A 17,712-nucleotide genomic window follows, 5' to 3' on the forward strand; every position below is an offset into this window, starting at 1 on the left:
AAAGGAAGAGAGATAGTTAGGCCTGGGGAACAATGGACACGGTGGGTGTTGGAAGATAAAGGAGGGGGAGGAGCAAAGATGGCCTCACAGTCAGACTGGAGTGAATAGAGGCTCTAGAAACCAAGAAGGGATACCCTGGAGTAAGAGCCTAGCCTGAACAGGGGGAAGGTGAGCTGGGTCTGACGTGGGCCTGCTCAGGTACAGTGACCAGGGGCTTCCAGCCAAGACTTGTCCTCAGGAATGGGCAAAGTTTGAGAAAATCCTAGGCACTAAAGGAATGGACGGCAGAAGGAAAGCCACGGGATGTGAGGGTGAGCCAAGGAAATACCAGAGATGCTAAGAGACATCAGATGAAAAAGCCTGGGAACCAGCCACCGGTGACCCCAACAGCCAGGGAGGGCACAGAAATCTCTGCTCCAATGGGCCCCCGTTCGGAAATAGCTGGCTTAGAATGGCAGGGAGGAAGTAGAAGGGCAGGAAAGGGCTCTGTGGTTCTGGGAGCTCTGTGTGGGAGGTAGTGATGTCATTTAAATCACCCACCTGCTCTTTGGTACCCCTTCTTATACCCCTGCCACATCCTAGGCCCCTCAAGGACTGTCATTGCCATTTATTCATCTTTGTTGAACTGTTGGCCACAAAGATCATCCATAGATAGATACTACCCATTACCAGTGGACTAGCCCTTTAGTTTCTACAGCCCACACCATAGTCAGGAAGCCATTGTATTTTGAACAAGACTTAGATGGAAACCCCAGCCACTGATGACCCACCTCACTCCTCTTCCCCCTCCACCAACACACACACACACACACACACACACACTGGGCCTGTAGACACACACACACACACACACACACACACACACACACACACACACTGGGCCTGTAGACACACACACACACATACACACACACACACACACACTGGGCCTGTAGATGCCAGTGAGGAAAGCTTCCTTGGGTGGTCTTTATCATCCTCTGTGCTGGATTTCTTCCTGATAACATCAGAGTTCAGATTGGCTGCCTTATGCAATCATAAGCACTTCTTGTAATCGATCCCTGCCTGAGTGGTAGTGTTTTGACTCTGGTGGAAGAAGGCAAAGCTGGAAACAGAGTCCCTAGAGTTGGAGGCAAGCTACACAGGTGTTTTCTCCCCTACCTGACCAGCTTGAGGAAAGACAATCTCACAGGGAGATAATTGACATCTTTTGACACAGAGAAATGTATCACATTGCTGCAGGATCTTCTTTCTTTTCTAATTTCCTTTCTTTCTTTTCTAATTTCCTGTCCTTTTGAGAGGAGGAAAAAAATTGTAATACTTTGTGTCAGGTTCAAAAAGTAGAATCATAAAATGAGCTACGTAGCTGGGCGCTGGTGGCTCACGCCTGTAATCCTAGCTACTCAGGAGGCTGAGATCTGAGGATCAGGGTTCAAAGCCAGCCCGGGCAGGAGAGACCGTGAGACTCCTATCTCCAATAAACCACCAGAAAACCGGAAGTGGCGCTGTAGCTCAAGTGGTAGAGCGCTCGCCTTGAGCTGAAGAGCTGAGGGACAGCGCCCAGGCCCAGAGTTCAAGCCCCACGACCGACAAAAAAAATAAATAAATAAAATAAAATGAGCTACGTCACCACCACTCAGCTTTACTGATGACTATTGGTACTGACCTTTTCCTGAAACCTCTTCTCCCTACTTTTATTTATTTTTAGATTAATTTATTATTAATAATAATTTAATTTATTACTGATGATTATTAATTTATTTTAATTATTTTTTGGTAGGACCCAGAGCCTTGTACTTGCTACACACCTCCAAGTCCCTTTTTTGTTGAAGAATCTCAATTCATGCCCAGGTGGGCCTGGACTGTGATCCTCCTATTTGTACTTCCCCATGTCTCTGGGGATGACTGGCTGAGCACCCATTCCCAGCCATTGTGCTTTCCTTGTAGCAGGGATCACAGGCACATGCCACCTTGCCCAGCCAGTGGTTGAGATGCTTGGTAGATCTCTAAGGCCTATTTCATCTTGCTTGACTGACACTTGATGATCCTTGATCAGAAATGACCTATTTCTCCTTCCCCTGCCTCTAACCACCACTTTTGTGCTATGCTGCAGAGCCTGACTCTCTTAGATACATAAATGGGTTGTCCTTCTGTGACTGACATATCCCCTTAGCATAAAGCCTTCATTCATTCCCTGAGATGTATTGAGTAGGACCCGCTCTGTGCAGAACCCTGTTCTGAGTAGGAAAGGTCATGCTTGAACCACTTTACATCCAAGTCAGGGAAAATGCAAACCACATGCAAGTGGTTCCAAGTCCTGGAGATAGAGCAGGGCCCTCCAACTGTTTTGATGTTGGGGAGAGCGGGGGGGAATGAGGAAGGGTTATAGCTTTAGGTGGTTGACAAAAGTCTCTCAGTATATAAAATATGAATGATGGAGAGAGCCGGGCTCCCAGCAAGAGTGGAGGTCCTAAGAAGGAAGGGATGGAGATTTTTAGTAAAGGAAGAAAGCAGTTAGCATGCTGAATGGCTGAGGCAGCAACTCCTAGAAAAATGAAAACTAGGGAGAAAGGCCTGGGTATCAGGGTAGGACTGGTTTGGAGACAGTTTTGAAGTGAGTCTTGGTACCTTGTCAGCTGTCTGCTCAGCTGCCTTCATCCTGTTCAAGGCAACTCATCTGCAGAGTTGGTGTCTAGGGATTTGAAATAGACAGCATGTTTTTTTTTTTGTTTGTTTGTGAGTTTTTTGGGTTTTAGTTTGGGGTTTGTTTTGGTTTGGTTTGTTTTTGGTGGCACTAGAGTTTGAACTCAGGGTACCTCTAAGGCATTTTTGCTTTAGGTTATTTTTTTTTTTTTTTTGTCGGTCATGGGGCATGGGTGCTGCCCCTCAGCTCTTCAGCTCAAGGCTAGCGCTCTACCACTTGAGCCACAGAGCCACTTCTGGCTTTTTTTCTGCTTATGTGGTGCTGAGGAATCAAACCCAGGGCCTCCTGCATGCAAGACAAGCGCTCTACCACTGAGCCACCTTCCCAGCCCTTTAGGTTATCTTTTAAATAAGGTTTTAACTTTCAACCCCTGTGTTCCTCCTAACTATATCTTCCTGGTAGCTGAGATTGCAAGCATGCGCACAGAACCCAGCTTTAGTCTATATGTGTAGATCAGAGTTATCCATTCTGGCTCAGCATCAGCTTTGGGCAGATGGGAGAAGGGGTTCTTCACATTTCTGCCTCAGGATCTCTAAGAGTGGCTTCCTGGACTACCATGAAGGAGTCTGTCGAGCTACATATGCACAGCCCTGCCTTTGTCTTATTCCCAGCTTCATCTTTCTGTGGAGATGAATGCCTTGGGCAGGGGAGAGAGGCAGTCAGCAGGTAACATTTCAGCATCTACTGACCTGGTATCTGCTCTTTCCAGGTGGTGTTGATCAACGCTATCAAAGATGTAGCCAAGGCCCTTTCTGATCTCATTGGTGCTACCAAGGGAGCTGCCAGCAAGCCAGCAGACGACCCCTCCATGTACCAGCTCAAAGGAGCAGCCAAGGTAAAGAAGGGCTCCAGCCAGAGCTGAGCTTGCGGGATATATGAGAATGAAAGGATCTTGGGAGGTGATCAATCTGAGTTCCTTTCTCCTCTGAAGAAAAGAGAAGTCTCTGGTGAGGATAGGGAAACCTTTGTCCTGTCGAGAGCTACTTGGATATTTATAACATGATTTATGGGCATACAAAATTGTCCATACAGGGCTGGGAAGTTGGGTCAGTGGTAGAGTGCTTGCCTAGCATGCATGAAGCCCTGGGTTTGATCCCTCAGTACCACATAAACAGAAAAGGCCAGAAGTGGTGCTGTGCCTCAAGTGGTAGAGCGCTATCGTTGAGCACAGAGAGGCTCAAGGACAGTGCCCAGGCCCTGAATTCAAGCTCCAGGTCTGGCAAAAAAAAAAAAATTATCTGTACAGGCATCTGATGAGAAGCACACAAGAAGCATGTATGTCTTTCCTGTCATAAAGCCGTGATTTTTTGGGCTGGGAAGGTGGCTCAGTGGTAGAGCACTTGCCTTGCATGCATGAGGCCCTGGGTTCGATTCCTCAGCACCACATAAGCCGGGAAAAAAAAAGCCGGAAGTGGCACTGTGGCTCAAGTGGTAGAGCATTATCCTTGAGCTGAAGAGCTGAGGGACAGTGCCCAGGCCCAGAGTTCAGGCCCTCTACCGCACCCAAAAAAAATAAAATAAAATAAAATAAAGCTGTGATTTTATAGTCCTTGTACAGACTGTAGACCAAACATTCTCCACACCACTGAATGGCATTACTTTGAAATAAAAAGGCATAGAGACTGGATCTCAGACATTGTGCTTTCTGCTTGCTCTCTTCCTATGCAGGTGATGGTGACCAATGTCACCTCCCTCCTCAAGACTGTAAAGGCTGTGGAGGATGAAGCCACCAGGGGGACAAGGGCACTTGAGGCCACCATTGAATACATAAAGCAGGAGCTCACGGTAAGGTGCCAAAGTTACCTCCATCAATGATAGCATCTAACAGCTGACCAAGCAGTGCTTGCCTAAGATGGTTAATACAAAGAGATTTTTTTTTACTTAAAAAAAAAAAAAAAAATCTAAGGACTAAGGAGGTCTGATCATCTGCCTTCTGGTGACATTTGTAACATTGTCCCTGGATTTGCCTAGAATCTATTGGTAATTGTAAGTAGGGCCATAATTGCTATGTATCACTTAGGATAATTCAGTTATTACTCCTGTAAAGCTGCAATTGCAGCATTGCAAATGTCCCTGGCTGAGGCTGTTTTCATGTGCCTTGAGCTTACCTGATGGGTACCACATGCCAGCTCTGTTCATTCACGTTGCTATTGGCAACAGCTCACACCATCACACACTGTTAAAGGGTCTAGATACCTTTAAGACACTTGCTTTTGGAATCCAGTTTCCTTCTGCTGGACCTTAGAGATGTCTGCCCTGTTCTTTACCACCTTTCATCCCTGGGGACTGTGGGCACCCCAGGCTGCTGAGCTAGGGCTATAATCTGCTTCCTATGACCTCATGGCTATTATATATCTATTCATCCTAATCCCTACAAGTAGAAATGTCATAGAGATGAGTGCTTTTGTGTTGAGATTTCTTTGAAATAGGAGGACTGATCACAAGTGCTTTTGGGGGGGGAGGGTGGCGCAGTACATGTGGAATAGAAGGACTAGGAAATCTGCCTTTTGGGCTGCTGGTTCTACACTTTTAGAAGGTTGCCTATGAAGCTGACATAAGAGGCAGCACTGGAAGTGAGTGAGTGATTCCACTGAGCATTGATGAAGGCTTGCCATCTTGTCTCCTGGTTTTAATGGTTTCAGCCTTGCTTGGGTATGCTTATTTTACTCATCTTTCCCCCCCACCTCCCCCTGCCCCAGCCTGGGCGATGTCCTTGAGCCTCTGTGTGCTCAAGGCTAGTGCTCTAGCACTTGAGCCACAGCGTCACTTCTGGGTTTTTTTGTTGTTGTTGTTTTTGTTTTCTGAGTCGTTTATTGGAGATAAGAGTCTCACAGACTTTCCTGCCCAGACTGGTTCTGAACCACAATCCTCAGATCTCAGCCTCCCAAGTAGGTAGGATTACAGGCGTGAGCCACTGGTGCCTTGCTCTTTTTATTCTTCTTCTTTCTTTCTTTCTTCCTTTTTTTTGTGTGTGATACTGGGGTTGATCTCAAGGGAACTTGTACCATATCTCCAGTCCCTTTTGCTTTAATTGTTTTTTTGGATAGGTTGTTGCTTTTTGCATAGGGTCAGCCTGGACCACAATCTTCCTATTTATGCTTCCTAGATAACTGGGATAACAGACATACCATGATGCCAAGATTTTTATTGATTGAGACAGAAGTCTAACTTTTTTTGGGGGGGGGAGAGGGGGAGTCCGGTCATGGGGCCTGAACTCTAGGCCTGGATGCTGTCCCTCAGCTCTTCAGCTCAAGGCCAATGCTCTACCACTTGAGCCACAGTGCCACTTCTGGCTTTTTTCTTTATGTGGTGCTGAGGAATCGAACCCAGGGCCTCAGGCATGCAAGGCAAGCGCTCTACCGCTGAGCCACCTTCCCAGCCCCTAACTTTTTTTTTTTTTTTTGCCAGTCCTGGGGCTTAAACTCTGGGCCTAGGTGCCGTGCAAGACCTTTTGTGCTTAAGGCTAGCACTCTACCACTTGAGACACAGCTCTACTTCCTGATTTTTGGGCTTAACTGGCAATAAGAGTTTCATGGACTTTTCTGCCCAGGCTGGCTTTGAACCACAACTCTCCAATCTCAGCCTCCAGAACAGCTAGGATTACAAGTGTAAGCCACTTTCACCTGGCAAGGTCTGTCTTTTTAACCAGCCTCCTGATCAATGCCTCTTAAGTAGCCTCTCAACAGGCAGGAGCCACCGGTACCCAGTGAGGTCTATCTTATTGACCAGCCTAGAGTAGAACCATGATCCTCCTGATCTCTGCCTCTCAAGTAGCTAAGATTATAGGTCTGAGCCATTGTTCCAAAGCTACTTAGTTCACATTTTAAAGGAGAAACTAAAAAATACAGGAGTAACTCAAAAGCAAGTAGTGTCCTGAAATCCTGTTGCCTGGCACTGGCCTAGCTGCCTGGATTGGACATTTCCCACCTAAAATCTGGCCACAAGTTCAGGCAGATATAAGTGACCTCCTGGTGGTAATGGAAGGGAAGATCAGAGCTCTCCTGGAAAATTGTAGACACTGAGTGAATTGTAAACACTGGCCACAGTGTAATTGGCACATGTGTTTCTGAGGAGCATGTGCCATGAGTACCACAGTAGTATGGACCCATAGCCTCCATTCCACCTTGTAGACACAGAATTTGTAGTCCTGGGCTTCCTAGTTGCAGCTGCCTGTTTGTAGGAGGTAGTGATGCTGGACATTGGTTGGCATATGGCAGCAATGTTGTGTGGGTCCCCCTTTCTGCTTGAGGGAAATCTCCCATGTTGAAAAGGGGTAGCCTAGTGCTGAAGACAGGCCAGGGGTCCTCTTATGCAGGGACAGACACACATGCAAACTGCCACCATGACACCGAACATTCTTCTTTAAAGAGACAAGTTTGAAATAGAAACAATTTGCCTTGACTGACAGCTGAAACTGTAAGGTGAGATTTGGATTTACCATAGTTCATTGATTGTGGTTTCTCTTAAAATGTGGGTGTGTGTTTAAACAACTCAGTATTTGATTCGAACACCTCTACACAATTATGTACTTACATTTATTTGTAAGGTGGACTAAGAACAGCAAGATCCAATGCTTCTTTTCTGTTAACTCATAAAAGAAGAGTTCAAGGTAATGACCCCAGGTTATTCCTGTCCTAGAACCAGCATTAGGACTAGAATTGCCCTGCCAAAACACCAGCAGGGGTGGAGGAAAAGAAATGGGAAGCCAAGAAGGACAATATGAGGGACATTGTCTACAGACAAATGGGTTAATACTATAAATGCCTCCCCACTGTATTATTATGGGTAATGCTGGTGTGAGAGTCTTTTCCATACTAAAATCTTGGAAGTAAGCAAGATAGTACTGTACTCATTAAATTTCTAATTTCTTAGCATTTGATGATTTCTTCCCATTGCTGGCTTGGCTGTCAGATACTTGAGCTGTAACAGTATAGCCTGGTTAGAAATGAACAAGTAATTTTTGTTCTGTCCTTTTGATTTGTTTCACCCCTTCTGTTCCTGATTTACAGGTGTTCCAGTCAAAAGAGGTACCTGAAAAGACATCATCACCTGAAGAATCCATCAGGATGACAAAAGGCATCACCATGGCAACAGCCAAAGCCGTGGCAGCTGGGAACTCCTGTAGACAGGAGGATGTGATCGCCACAGCCAATCTGAGCCGGAAGGCTGTGTCAGATATGTTGACAGCTTGCAAGGTAAATGGCCTTGGCACTATTTTTATTCTGGGCCCTTTTCCTAGGAGATGAAAAGGGCCAGGCATTTTGTGCCAGGAGAGGTCCTGCTATCACTGTGAGTTAGATAGGAGAAATCTAAGTTAGATGAATGCAACTAAATGTGGGAACCACTTGAGACCTAAAACCATTATTTTTAAAAAATTTTAAGAAATTGAACCAGCTGGACCTAGTGGCTCACACCTGTAATCCTAACTATATAGGAAGCTGAGCTCTGAGGATTGCAGTTCAAAGCAAACCCCTGGCCAGAAAGGCCATGAGACTCTTATCTTCAATTAACTACCAGAAAACCAGAAGTGGTGCTGTGGCTCAAAGTGGCAGAGCACTAGCCTTGAGCAAAAGAGCTTAAGGATGGCTCAGGCCCTGAGTTCAAGACCCATACCAACCATAAAACAAAAAGCATACAGAAAACTAAAAAAAGAAAAGCAAAAAAACCATGAGACCCCTCACATCAGCCAACATCCCACTGAGTCTCTCCGCCCCATACTTTCACCCTTCTAAGGGCAGCTTTGAACTCGGGACTGTGATTTCTATTTGGTGACTGATAGATGGATATACCCTTAGCTCCCATAAACACGTAGGAAGAGGGAAACCACAGATGTTGAAAACCAGCTATCATAGCTGGGGTCTTAGGGAGTAACATTCTTTGTGATGAAGAGTTTCTTTTGGGGATGGCTTCTGCCACGGCCAACTCTGATGAACTTCTTAGGGATTCCTGGATTCCTCAGATGGGCTTGGATGATTTGGGGGTGCGTAAGGGCAGAGGCAGTTGGCTGAAGGAATACATGTGGAAGGCCTGGCATCAGAGGCCCCTGGGTATCATAGAGGGCAGAGCATGAGAGGAGAGTGTAGAAGAACGTGAGAGGGTGGATTGAGAAGATAAAATGTGGCAGATGGGTAGGGCCACTTTCATGGAGGAGTATGTGTGCTAGCCCTGAGGTATTTACCATTTTGATGAGTTCAATGGAATCCACCCATCCAAAGTGGGAGCCACAGCATCAGAGTCATATTTACCTGGCAAGATGTGTCCCAAAGGCATCATGGTGCCCACACACAGTACCTCGTGGTGTTGGAAGGGCTATGAAATATAGCCTGTTATTTGAGCCCAAGTAAGAAAAGCAAGCATAGTTATGCCAGTTTGTCAGATGGTGCAACTGGGTTCTGGCCTCCCAGCCATGATGCTCAAGGTTGCTGTGGTTGCTGGTTGATTGACAGGTACCTTTGTCCCCATGGTACCGACAGGAAATGGAAAACATAGAAGATCATGATCAAGGGCTGGGAAGGTGGCTCAGTGGTAGAGCGCTTGCCTTGCATGCATGAGACCCTGGGTTCGATTCCTCAGCACCACATAAGCAAAAAAAAAAAAAAAAATGCTGGAAGTGGCGCTATGGCTCAAGTGGTAGAGTGCTAGCCTTGAGCTGAAGAGCTGAGGGACAGTGCCCAGGCCCAGAGTTCAGGCCCCATGACTGGATCCAAAAAAAAAAAAAAAGAAGATCATGATCAAGGTGGAAGTGGAACACAGCTCCAATTTAGAAGTCTGTCTTGCATCAGTCTTCCACTTTTAGGGTTGGAAATCAAGCAGAAGTGTCGGTACTATCTGCCCAGCTTTAGCTAGGCCAGGCCATCTAGGGCTCTGAAACTTGTATGTTCAAGTCATCCATCAAAATCAGACTGGACAACAACTAGTCACTGCTGAGTCCTGAGACACCTACTAACTTAGGAATTATTTCACAACCTTACAAACAACCTTTGGTCCCCTGCAGCCCCCAGGGGATGCTCTGCTCTGAAAGTAACTATGTGCAAATGAGCCATATACAGAAGACCAGGCTGCTAGGTGACACATCAAGAAGAGAGTCTTAGGCATGGTGCAGAAGGGTCACATTGACCTATTAGAGTTCATCCCTTGGTGTTGAGTAAGGAGCAGGGCAAACAGAGTTCCAGTGAATTCCACACTGGGTCATCTTATCAGAACAAGAGAATTATACTAATGCCTTGGGCTCATCCAGACCCCCTCCTGGTGAATTCTCCTGTGTATTCCTTTCTGATGTGCTTATATTTATGTTAGATGCTGTTTGATATCTGGTATCCTAATTGATGGGATCTGGCTGTTTCTGGGTTGCTATGAATCCTTATCATTGACCTTAATTAATGACTACAGATGGCTCATGGCGAATATTATCTCCCTCCTGTTATGGGAGGTATACGTGATGTGTGGGGAGTTTTTTTCATTGTGAACTTCACTGTAATAAACATCTTTAGGCATATATCTGGTTTTTCTATGCTTTGGAAATTATTTCCTTAGGCAAGTCTCCCAGAAGTGGAAATTAGTGGGTCAAATCATATGACATTTTAATTATTACCAGATTGTTCTCTCAAAAGGTTCTGCCAAGTTACAGAGCCACCTCAGTGGGCCAGAACAATACCCTACCCTTACTTCTCCCATGACACTAAATGACACTATATGATCTACCTAGTGGACATGACACACAGGGTAACCATGGCCTGTGGCTTCCCACGGTCCTGTCTGTGAAAAGCAGGCGAGCTGTGCTCTGCATCGTGACTTCTACATCTCAAGCTCCATAAGCCCACCCAGCTTATAAATGACAGGTGCTGCCCACTACCCCCAGGACAGGACAAAAATCAGAAGAGACCACACAAGTGTTCCCCTCTGTATCCCCATCTTAAAGTAACCACAGAGGGTGTCCCATCTGCTTTGACCTTACCCTAATGTATACTATGTACCTTGCCATCTGTGACTTACTTATACTCTGTGTTTGGTGGGTTCCTCTGTAAGCCCTCCCCTCCCCCGCAAGTTCTTTGTAGCATGAAGCTGTAGAAGGAAGAATGGCTAAGGAGGTAGGTTACCAGTTTTGGCAAATAAAAGATAGGTTCTCGCCGGGCGCTGGTGGCTCACGCCTGTAATCCTAGCTACTCAGGAGGCTGAGATCTGAGGATCATGGTTCAAAGCCAGCCCAGGCAGGAAAGACTGTGAGACTCCTATCTCCAATAAACCACCAGAAAACCGGAAGTGGTGCTGTAGCTCAAGTGGTAGAGCGCTTGCCTTGAGCTGAAGAGCTGAGGGACAGCACTCAGGCCCAGAGTTCAAGCCCCACGACCAACAACAACAACAAAAACAGATAGGTTCTCACCTATGTGGGCACAAAGAAGGTGTATCTGAAATTGTTATTAACCTGGATATGTTTTGCTCTGATCACCCTGTGAATTAGATGCCATCTTTAATGACTTATGAATGGCTCAAGGTTGCAGGTCCCAAGAGTAAGAGCCAAGAGGCTGTGTTCACCACAAGCCCCAGTTTGCTTATCTCCCACGAGTTATTTGCTGTGCCTGAGGTCACTTGAAGGGCCCAGTCTGAAGTTTCCCAGGAGCCTAGGGCCCTGAACACAGAACACAGAGTCCCCACAGTAATTTCCATGTGGTCAGCCAGGTAGAGGGTGGAAACCTAGGCTTCATTAGCCTGGGGACCGAGAAGCACCTTGAAGACTCCTGAGGCTTCTGAGAAGAGGACGTGCTGAGCAGAGCTCATGACCCTCCTGTCAGAAGCTCTAACTGTGCATCTTTACTGGATGTTTTAGTGCCTGGGGAGATTTTTTTTTTTTTACCTTTTTTTGTTTTTGGCATGGGATAAGAAAGGGCAGAAAGATGGCCTGGAATAGGTGCTTCTGTCATCTGGCCCTCAGGCCGTGAAGAGTCAGCCTGTAGACTCCGTGGATCTGTGCAGGGAGTCAGAGGAAGCCTCTGACCTGATCCCAGATAAATGTGTCAGGCCTCATCTCCTGTCAGGAGATGCCCAGGGCTGTCCAGGTTAGGAGTCACTGGCCCAAGGGCTGTCCAATACCTCTGCTTTAAGATGTCAATGTGCTTCTTTCTCTCTCCAGCAAGCCTCCTTCCATCCCGATGTCAGTGAGGAGGTACGGACCAGAGCCCTGCGCTTTGGGACAGAATGCACCCTCGGCTACCTGGACCTTCTGGAGCATGTCTTGGTGGTGAGAAGGGGTCGGGGTGGGGAGGAGCTGTGGGTTGCTCTCACTTGCCAGGGATGACTTGATTGCAGACCTTCCTTTCCTTAGGAAAGCCTCCCCCTCCCGGAGGTTTGTGGGGGCTTCTCTTAGGGGCCTCAGCCTGGACTGAGCAGGCAAGTTTGATCTTGATGCACACCAGGCAGGAAATAGTCTGCGGAAGGTACAGTTGGAATCCAAAAGAGCTCAGTTCTCTCTGGCAGCAAAGAGGCAGGACCAGCATAGACAAGGAATGAGCAGAGAAGGGATGAAGCAATGGAGAGATGAAGCAATGGAGGGTCAGGGCCACCCTGCAAAGGACCAGGAGATCTCCTTCCAGAGATCCTAGAGCATCCTACAAGATAGGGAACTCAACCTCCATGACCACTTAGGAGGGACCACTTCCAGAAGCCTACTAGCCTCTCGAGATCTCCTCCATCCTTGAACAAATAGCTTAGGTCAAGTTGAAAACGGCCCCTCCAGCCTGCTATACCCAGGAGGCTCAGTAGTTCTGGCTGGTGGGCTGCCTGTGTGAGAACCTCGGGTTCAGGCAGATTTCCTCTTCCTAGGGTGTCCTGGCTCTCCATCAATCCTGAGGATCTTGCCACTGAGGACCAGGGAGAATGTACAGTGTATATCTACGTACACTATATATCAGTGTATATCTCCTGTTGAGTCCAGGAGTCAGGACTACTGTCCCGCACCCCTGGCCCCAAAGAGAATTGATACCCCTTCCTAACATTGCTCTGTTCTTCCCAAACCTCAAACAAACAGAGCCAGCAGGTCGCCTTCACTCCTAACATCTACACATATTGTCACTCCTTTTGTATGCCAGCTGTGTGACCCGGGACTAAGTCCTAAGCAATTTTGTTATTTATTACCAGCCCCTTAGTTCATTCTAGCATTGCCTGCTTCTGAAAAACTGTTCTCAAATGTTAACCTAAGGTCTCTTTGAAGGTCATTATATTCATCCGGGTAACTGCAGTCAGTGCCAAAGCAGCTGTTTGTTTAGTTGTTCATTGTTGGGGTTTTTCTTGTTAGGGGGTATAATGGGAGAAAGCCATTCTGGGTCATAAACTGGCTAATATGTGATGTGTGAATGGATATTGATATAAACTGCACAGATCAAGGAACAAACATCTCAGCCAGTCAATACTCATAGTCCAAGAGGTCCTGGGGCAAAAGGAACACACATCTCAGGTGTGCTGAGATGTAATGAGAGCCGGGGAACACACTCACAGGAAATCCTGGGTAAAAGAATAAGGTCAGCCATTGTAACAATGAGATGTATAAGACACTACGTTGAAAAACGTACTTTACAATTTAGGCAAGGGGGTAGGGGGAAGTGTAGTTGTGGAGGTGGGAGGGAAGGGATGGTAGGGGAAAACAAAGGAAACAATGCTTGATAGGAAATGTACTCATTACCTTGCTCATGTAACTGTAACCCCTCTGTACAGTATTTTTACAATTAAAAAAAGTATTAAAAAAAAAAAAAAAGAATAAGGTCAGCAAGGCTTCCAGAGGTGTCTTTTTCTTTATGGAACATCTAGTTGTTCTAGCCCTTATCTTGAAATATGCCTTTCAAGACACTCCACAGGTGACTCCAGAGTCTATATAATACAATGCATGTCCCTAAACATATTTACCTGTGATTATATAATTTCAACTTAGACCCAGTAAGAGATTAGCAACAACAATGGTGGGAATTTTTTAAATAATCATAACAATATATTGTAATAAAAGATGTGTGAATCAGGGCATAGTAGTGCACAACTGTAATCCCCATACTCAGGTGTGTGGGGAAGGAGTCTAGCAAGTTCAAAGCCAGCCTGGACAACAGACAGAGACAGTAATAATAAGTAAAGCTTGTGAAGTCTTCCTTTCTAGAATTTTCCATTTTGAACCATGGTTGTTCTCCGGTTAACTGAAACGGTGGAAAGTAAAATTGGATTTAGGGGGAGCTAATGCCTTATTCTACGTCACAGAGAAACTCTAGAGCTATATACACTGGGGAGTGAGGAAGAAATGGTGGGTTTAGCCAGTCTACGTTTTGAGTTCAGATCCTGGCTCTTCCACATTAAGTAGCCACATGTTCAGTTGCCTCGGCACTTTAAATAAAGAGGCCATGTATTCAGGATTAAATGAGCATCCTGGCTGGTGCACTTGCTGAGTATTTCCCTGAAATCTACTGCCTAGGAAGTGCTATGTGGGGCTAGATGGAGCTCACAGCCTTACTGACCTCTCTATTTCTCAGGTGGAGCTCTCCCCTGTACCCTGTTTCTTCCTGTTTTCTTTCATGCTCTCATTTTCCTCTTGTTTATTTGGGAGAGGGAGAGGTACAAGGATACTCTTCTTTGCATTTTCCTGCTTGTTCCCTGGTCTCGTGACTTAATCCCAGGCCCTGACCCGACTGTGTGTGTGGCATGGAACATTTACAAAGCATCTGTGTCCATGTTGGTCCATCACTGGGGCAAGGAGAGGGGGTGACTTGTATTGCAGAACTAGAAGCAGCACTTTACCTCCCAGTTCACCATTTCTGCAAACTATCTAATGATGGCTTTGACGGGGTTAAAATTTACTTCCACTTGTAAAACTTTAATCTGTCCTGTTACCTGCCACTAAGGATGCTTATTGACTTAATGGCAGAGTAAAAATAGAACCATCTCTTTCTGCCTTGTCTAAAGCTGGGGTACTTCAACTTAGAGCTGCTCTCTAAGGCCATCTGTATACCAAAGTGGTGTGAACTCCCCTTCACCCACCCTTTTCTCTCTGCCTCAAGGGCTCTTCTTCTGGAAGCAGAAATCTTGAATCATTCCACTCTGCTGGTTCAAGTGATTCTTCCCACCACACCTGTAACTTCTCTCCAGCTTTAATGAGACATCGCTACTATAGAATGCATACCACATGCTTCTAGTGTGCAGTCTCAGTAGTGGCATGTACATACGTCTGTTTAAAAAAATAGAAAAAAAGCACCATCACAATCAAACTAATGCATATGATTGTCACCCTTCGGAATTTCCAGGCGATCAGTGATCTGCTTTGTATTACAATAGATTTGTTGGCATTTCCTAGACTTTTTTCTAAATGGAATCATACAGGACCTACTCTTCTTTGTCTGATTCTTTCTCCCAGTATTTCCCATTCTGTCCATGTTGTCACATGGGTCATTTGTCCCCTTGATTGCTAAGTAGCCCCCATTGTAGAACTGTGCCGTATTGTGTTAACCCACCCATCCATGGATGGGTATTTGGGTTTTAATTATTGGCACATAAAGCTTTGGAGAGCACTCATCTGTAAGTCTTTGTACCATATGAGTTTATTTTTTTGGTGTAAACACCTACAAGTTGAATGTTTGTATCATGAAGGGTAAGTGTGTGCTTCACCTTTTAGGAAACTATCAAAATGTTTTCCATGGTGGTTGCCTACTTAGGTGTCTGTCAGCAATGAGTGTGAGTTCCATCCTCTACATCCTTGTGACCATTTATGGAGTCTGTTTTACTGCTTATAAGGCATTCTGGTAGGTGGGGAGTGGCAATCTACTGGCAATTTTTTTTTTATGTGCTCATTGCCTTCTGTAGATCTCTGCTAAAACATGTATTAAGGTTTTCCCATGTGAGGCTTTTCTGTCTTATTATTGAGCTTTTAGAATTCACTTTGTTTTCTAGATATACATTCTTTATTAGACACATGCTCTGAAAATAGTTCTACCAGGGTGTGGCTGGGTTTTTGTTCTTGTTTTGTTTTGTGCAGGTCCTGAGACTTGAACTCAAGGTCTACGTGCTGTTCCTAAACTTTTTTTGCTCAAGGCTAGCACTCTACCACTTGAACCACATTTCCATTTCCAGCTTTTTTGGTAGCTAATTGGACAGCCTCATGTATGTTCCTTCCTGGGCTAGCTTCAAACCTCAATTCTCAGATCTCAACCTCCTGAGTAGCTAGGATTACAGGGATACGAATGTGTATTATAAAAGAAAGAAAACAACAATATTTCAGAGTAAGTGGGGGAGATGCAGATACAATTCGCATAAAAATGAAGATAAAATCAAAGCATCTTTGCTGGCCGTGGTGGTGCACGCCGGTAATCAACGAGAAGATTGAGGCATCTTTTATACCTCAGCTAGTAAGCCACCAGGATACATGGACATTGGGCACCAAGGATGTCTGAATGTTTCTGCTCACACAAGCCATCAGATTATTTGCAAGATTGTGTTTTACTCCCTGTTAGTCTTGTGGTTTTTCCCAGTCCTGGCCCCAGATCTTGATCTTCCCACCTCAACTTTCCATATACCTGAGATTACAAGTGTGAGCCACCACTCCTGGCCTTCCTTAGTCTCGATGAATCAGAATCTGGAAATTCCATCATGAAACAAGGTCAAGAATTGTCAGGAAAAAAAACCTTCACAACTAGGAGTAGACCACTCACTTTAGAATCTAAGTCTAAGGTAAAAGGTGCTGCGGAGACCTTATCTCATTTCTCAGCTCTTGTCTTGGAGGAATTTAAGAAGAAATCAAACAAGGATGTAATCTTTGAACTAGGTCCAAAGAGGGTATACATGCATTCCTAGGAGAGTGTGTGGTCAAACTCTAGAAGTGATTTGTGTGTTCAATTAGTAATTGCCCATATAGGAATTTTGTCTGCAGGACCACCCGAACCACACATGGCCTCTGTTCCCACTTTTGCTTTGTCTCAAGTACCAGCTGGCCCTATGCCTAAGGCTTTTCCGTTTGTTCAGAGTGCCCTTAGACTTTGGGTACTTTGCACATGCATGCATTTGTTTTTTATATACAAATACAAGAATGCATTGAGGAGAAATAAGGACTTCATCTCCTTTGAGATCTTTTGGGAACTGACAGAAATGATCTAGAGACTTGGTTCATTAGTCATGGAAGGCCAGTGAGAATGAAGTGTCTATCCCCATCCCCACCCCACCCCTGTGTCCCTACCTCCCATTCTGCCTGAAGTCACTTGGAAACAGAGAGACAATTTGGAAACAGGATGCCTAATTCCAGATCCACCAGCACATCCCCCAGTAGCAGTGAGCTTCCTGTCACAAATGTATCCGACTTGTTCTTCACCCGTAGATTCTTCAGAAACCAACTCCAGAACTCAAGCATCAGCTGGCTGCTTTCTCCAAACGAGTCGCCGGTGCAGTCACAGAGCTCATCCAGGCAGCAGAAGCCATGAAAGGTGGGTCAGCTTTGCTCGTCATCTTGTAGGCTCATACTCTAAGGTAACACTAGTGACAGCAAACTGAGTAGAGTAACATCACAGCCCTCCGCCCCCTACTGTCAGATACAACCGGGAGTGCAGTGAGGTACTTAAAAACAAATGGGAATAGAGTTAGATTTTAAAAAGGCAACAAGTCGGGTGGGGAATGGTAAGAGTGCTTGCCTAGCATGCTTGAAGCCCTGGGTTCCATCCCTCAGTACCACATACACAGAAAAAGCCAGAAGTGGCACTATGGCTCAAGTGGTAGAGTGCTAGCCTTGAGCAAAAGAAGTTCAGGGATAATGCCCAGGCCCTGAGTTCAAGCCCCAGGACTGGCAAATAAATAAACAATAAAGGGGCTGGGAAGGTGGCTCAGTGGTAGAGCGCTTGCCTTGCATGCATGAGGCCCTGGGTTCGATTCCTCAGTACCACATAAGAAAAAAGAAAAAAAGCCGGAAGTGGTGCTGTGGCTCAAGTGGTAGAGTGCTAGCCTTGAGCTGAAGAGCTGAGGGACAGCACCCCAGCCCAGAGTTCAGGCCCCACGACCAGACCCAA

At 45.8% G+C, this 17,712-nt stretch overlaps 1 protein-coding gene across 1 annotated transcript in view; it reads left to right on the forward strand.

Moving 5' to 3' along the window:
- Tln2 (talin 2) overlaps window positions 1-17,712 on the forward strand; it is a 340,653-nt gene that overhangs the window by 302,209 nt on the left and 20,732 nt on the right. Inside the window, exons 49-53 of the mRNA XM_042687576.1 lie at window positions 3,411-3,536; window positions 4,370-4,486; window positions 7,711-7,896; window positions 11,829-11,936; window positions 17,031-17,136. Of these exons, the coding sequence (XP_042543510.1) occupies window positions 3,411-3,536; window positions 4,370-4,486; window positions 7,711-7,896; window positions 11,829-11,936; window positions 17,031-17,136 (643 nt within the window). The remainder of the gene's footprint in view (window positions 1-3,410; window positions 3,537-4,369; window positions 4,487-7,710; window positions 7,897-11,828; window positions 11,937-17,030; window positions 17,137-17,712) is intronic.

The sequence above is a fragment of the Dipodomys spectabilis genome, unplaced genomic scaffold (assembly GCF_019054845.1).
Source record: "Dipodomys spectabilis isolate Male_0828 unplaced genomic scaffold, ASM1905484v1 ptg000108l, whole genome shotgun sequence".
In the NCBI taxonomy this organism is placed as follows: Eukaryota; Metazoa; Chordata; class Mammalia; order Rodentia; family Heteromyidae; genus Dipodomys; species Dipodomys spectabilis.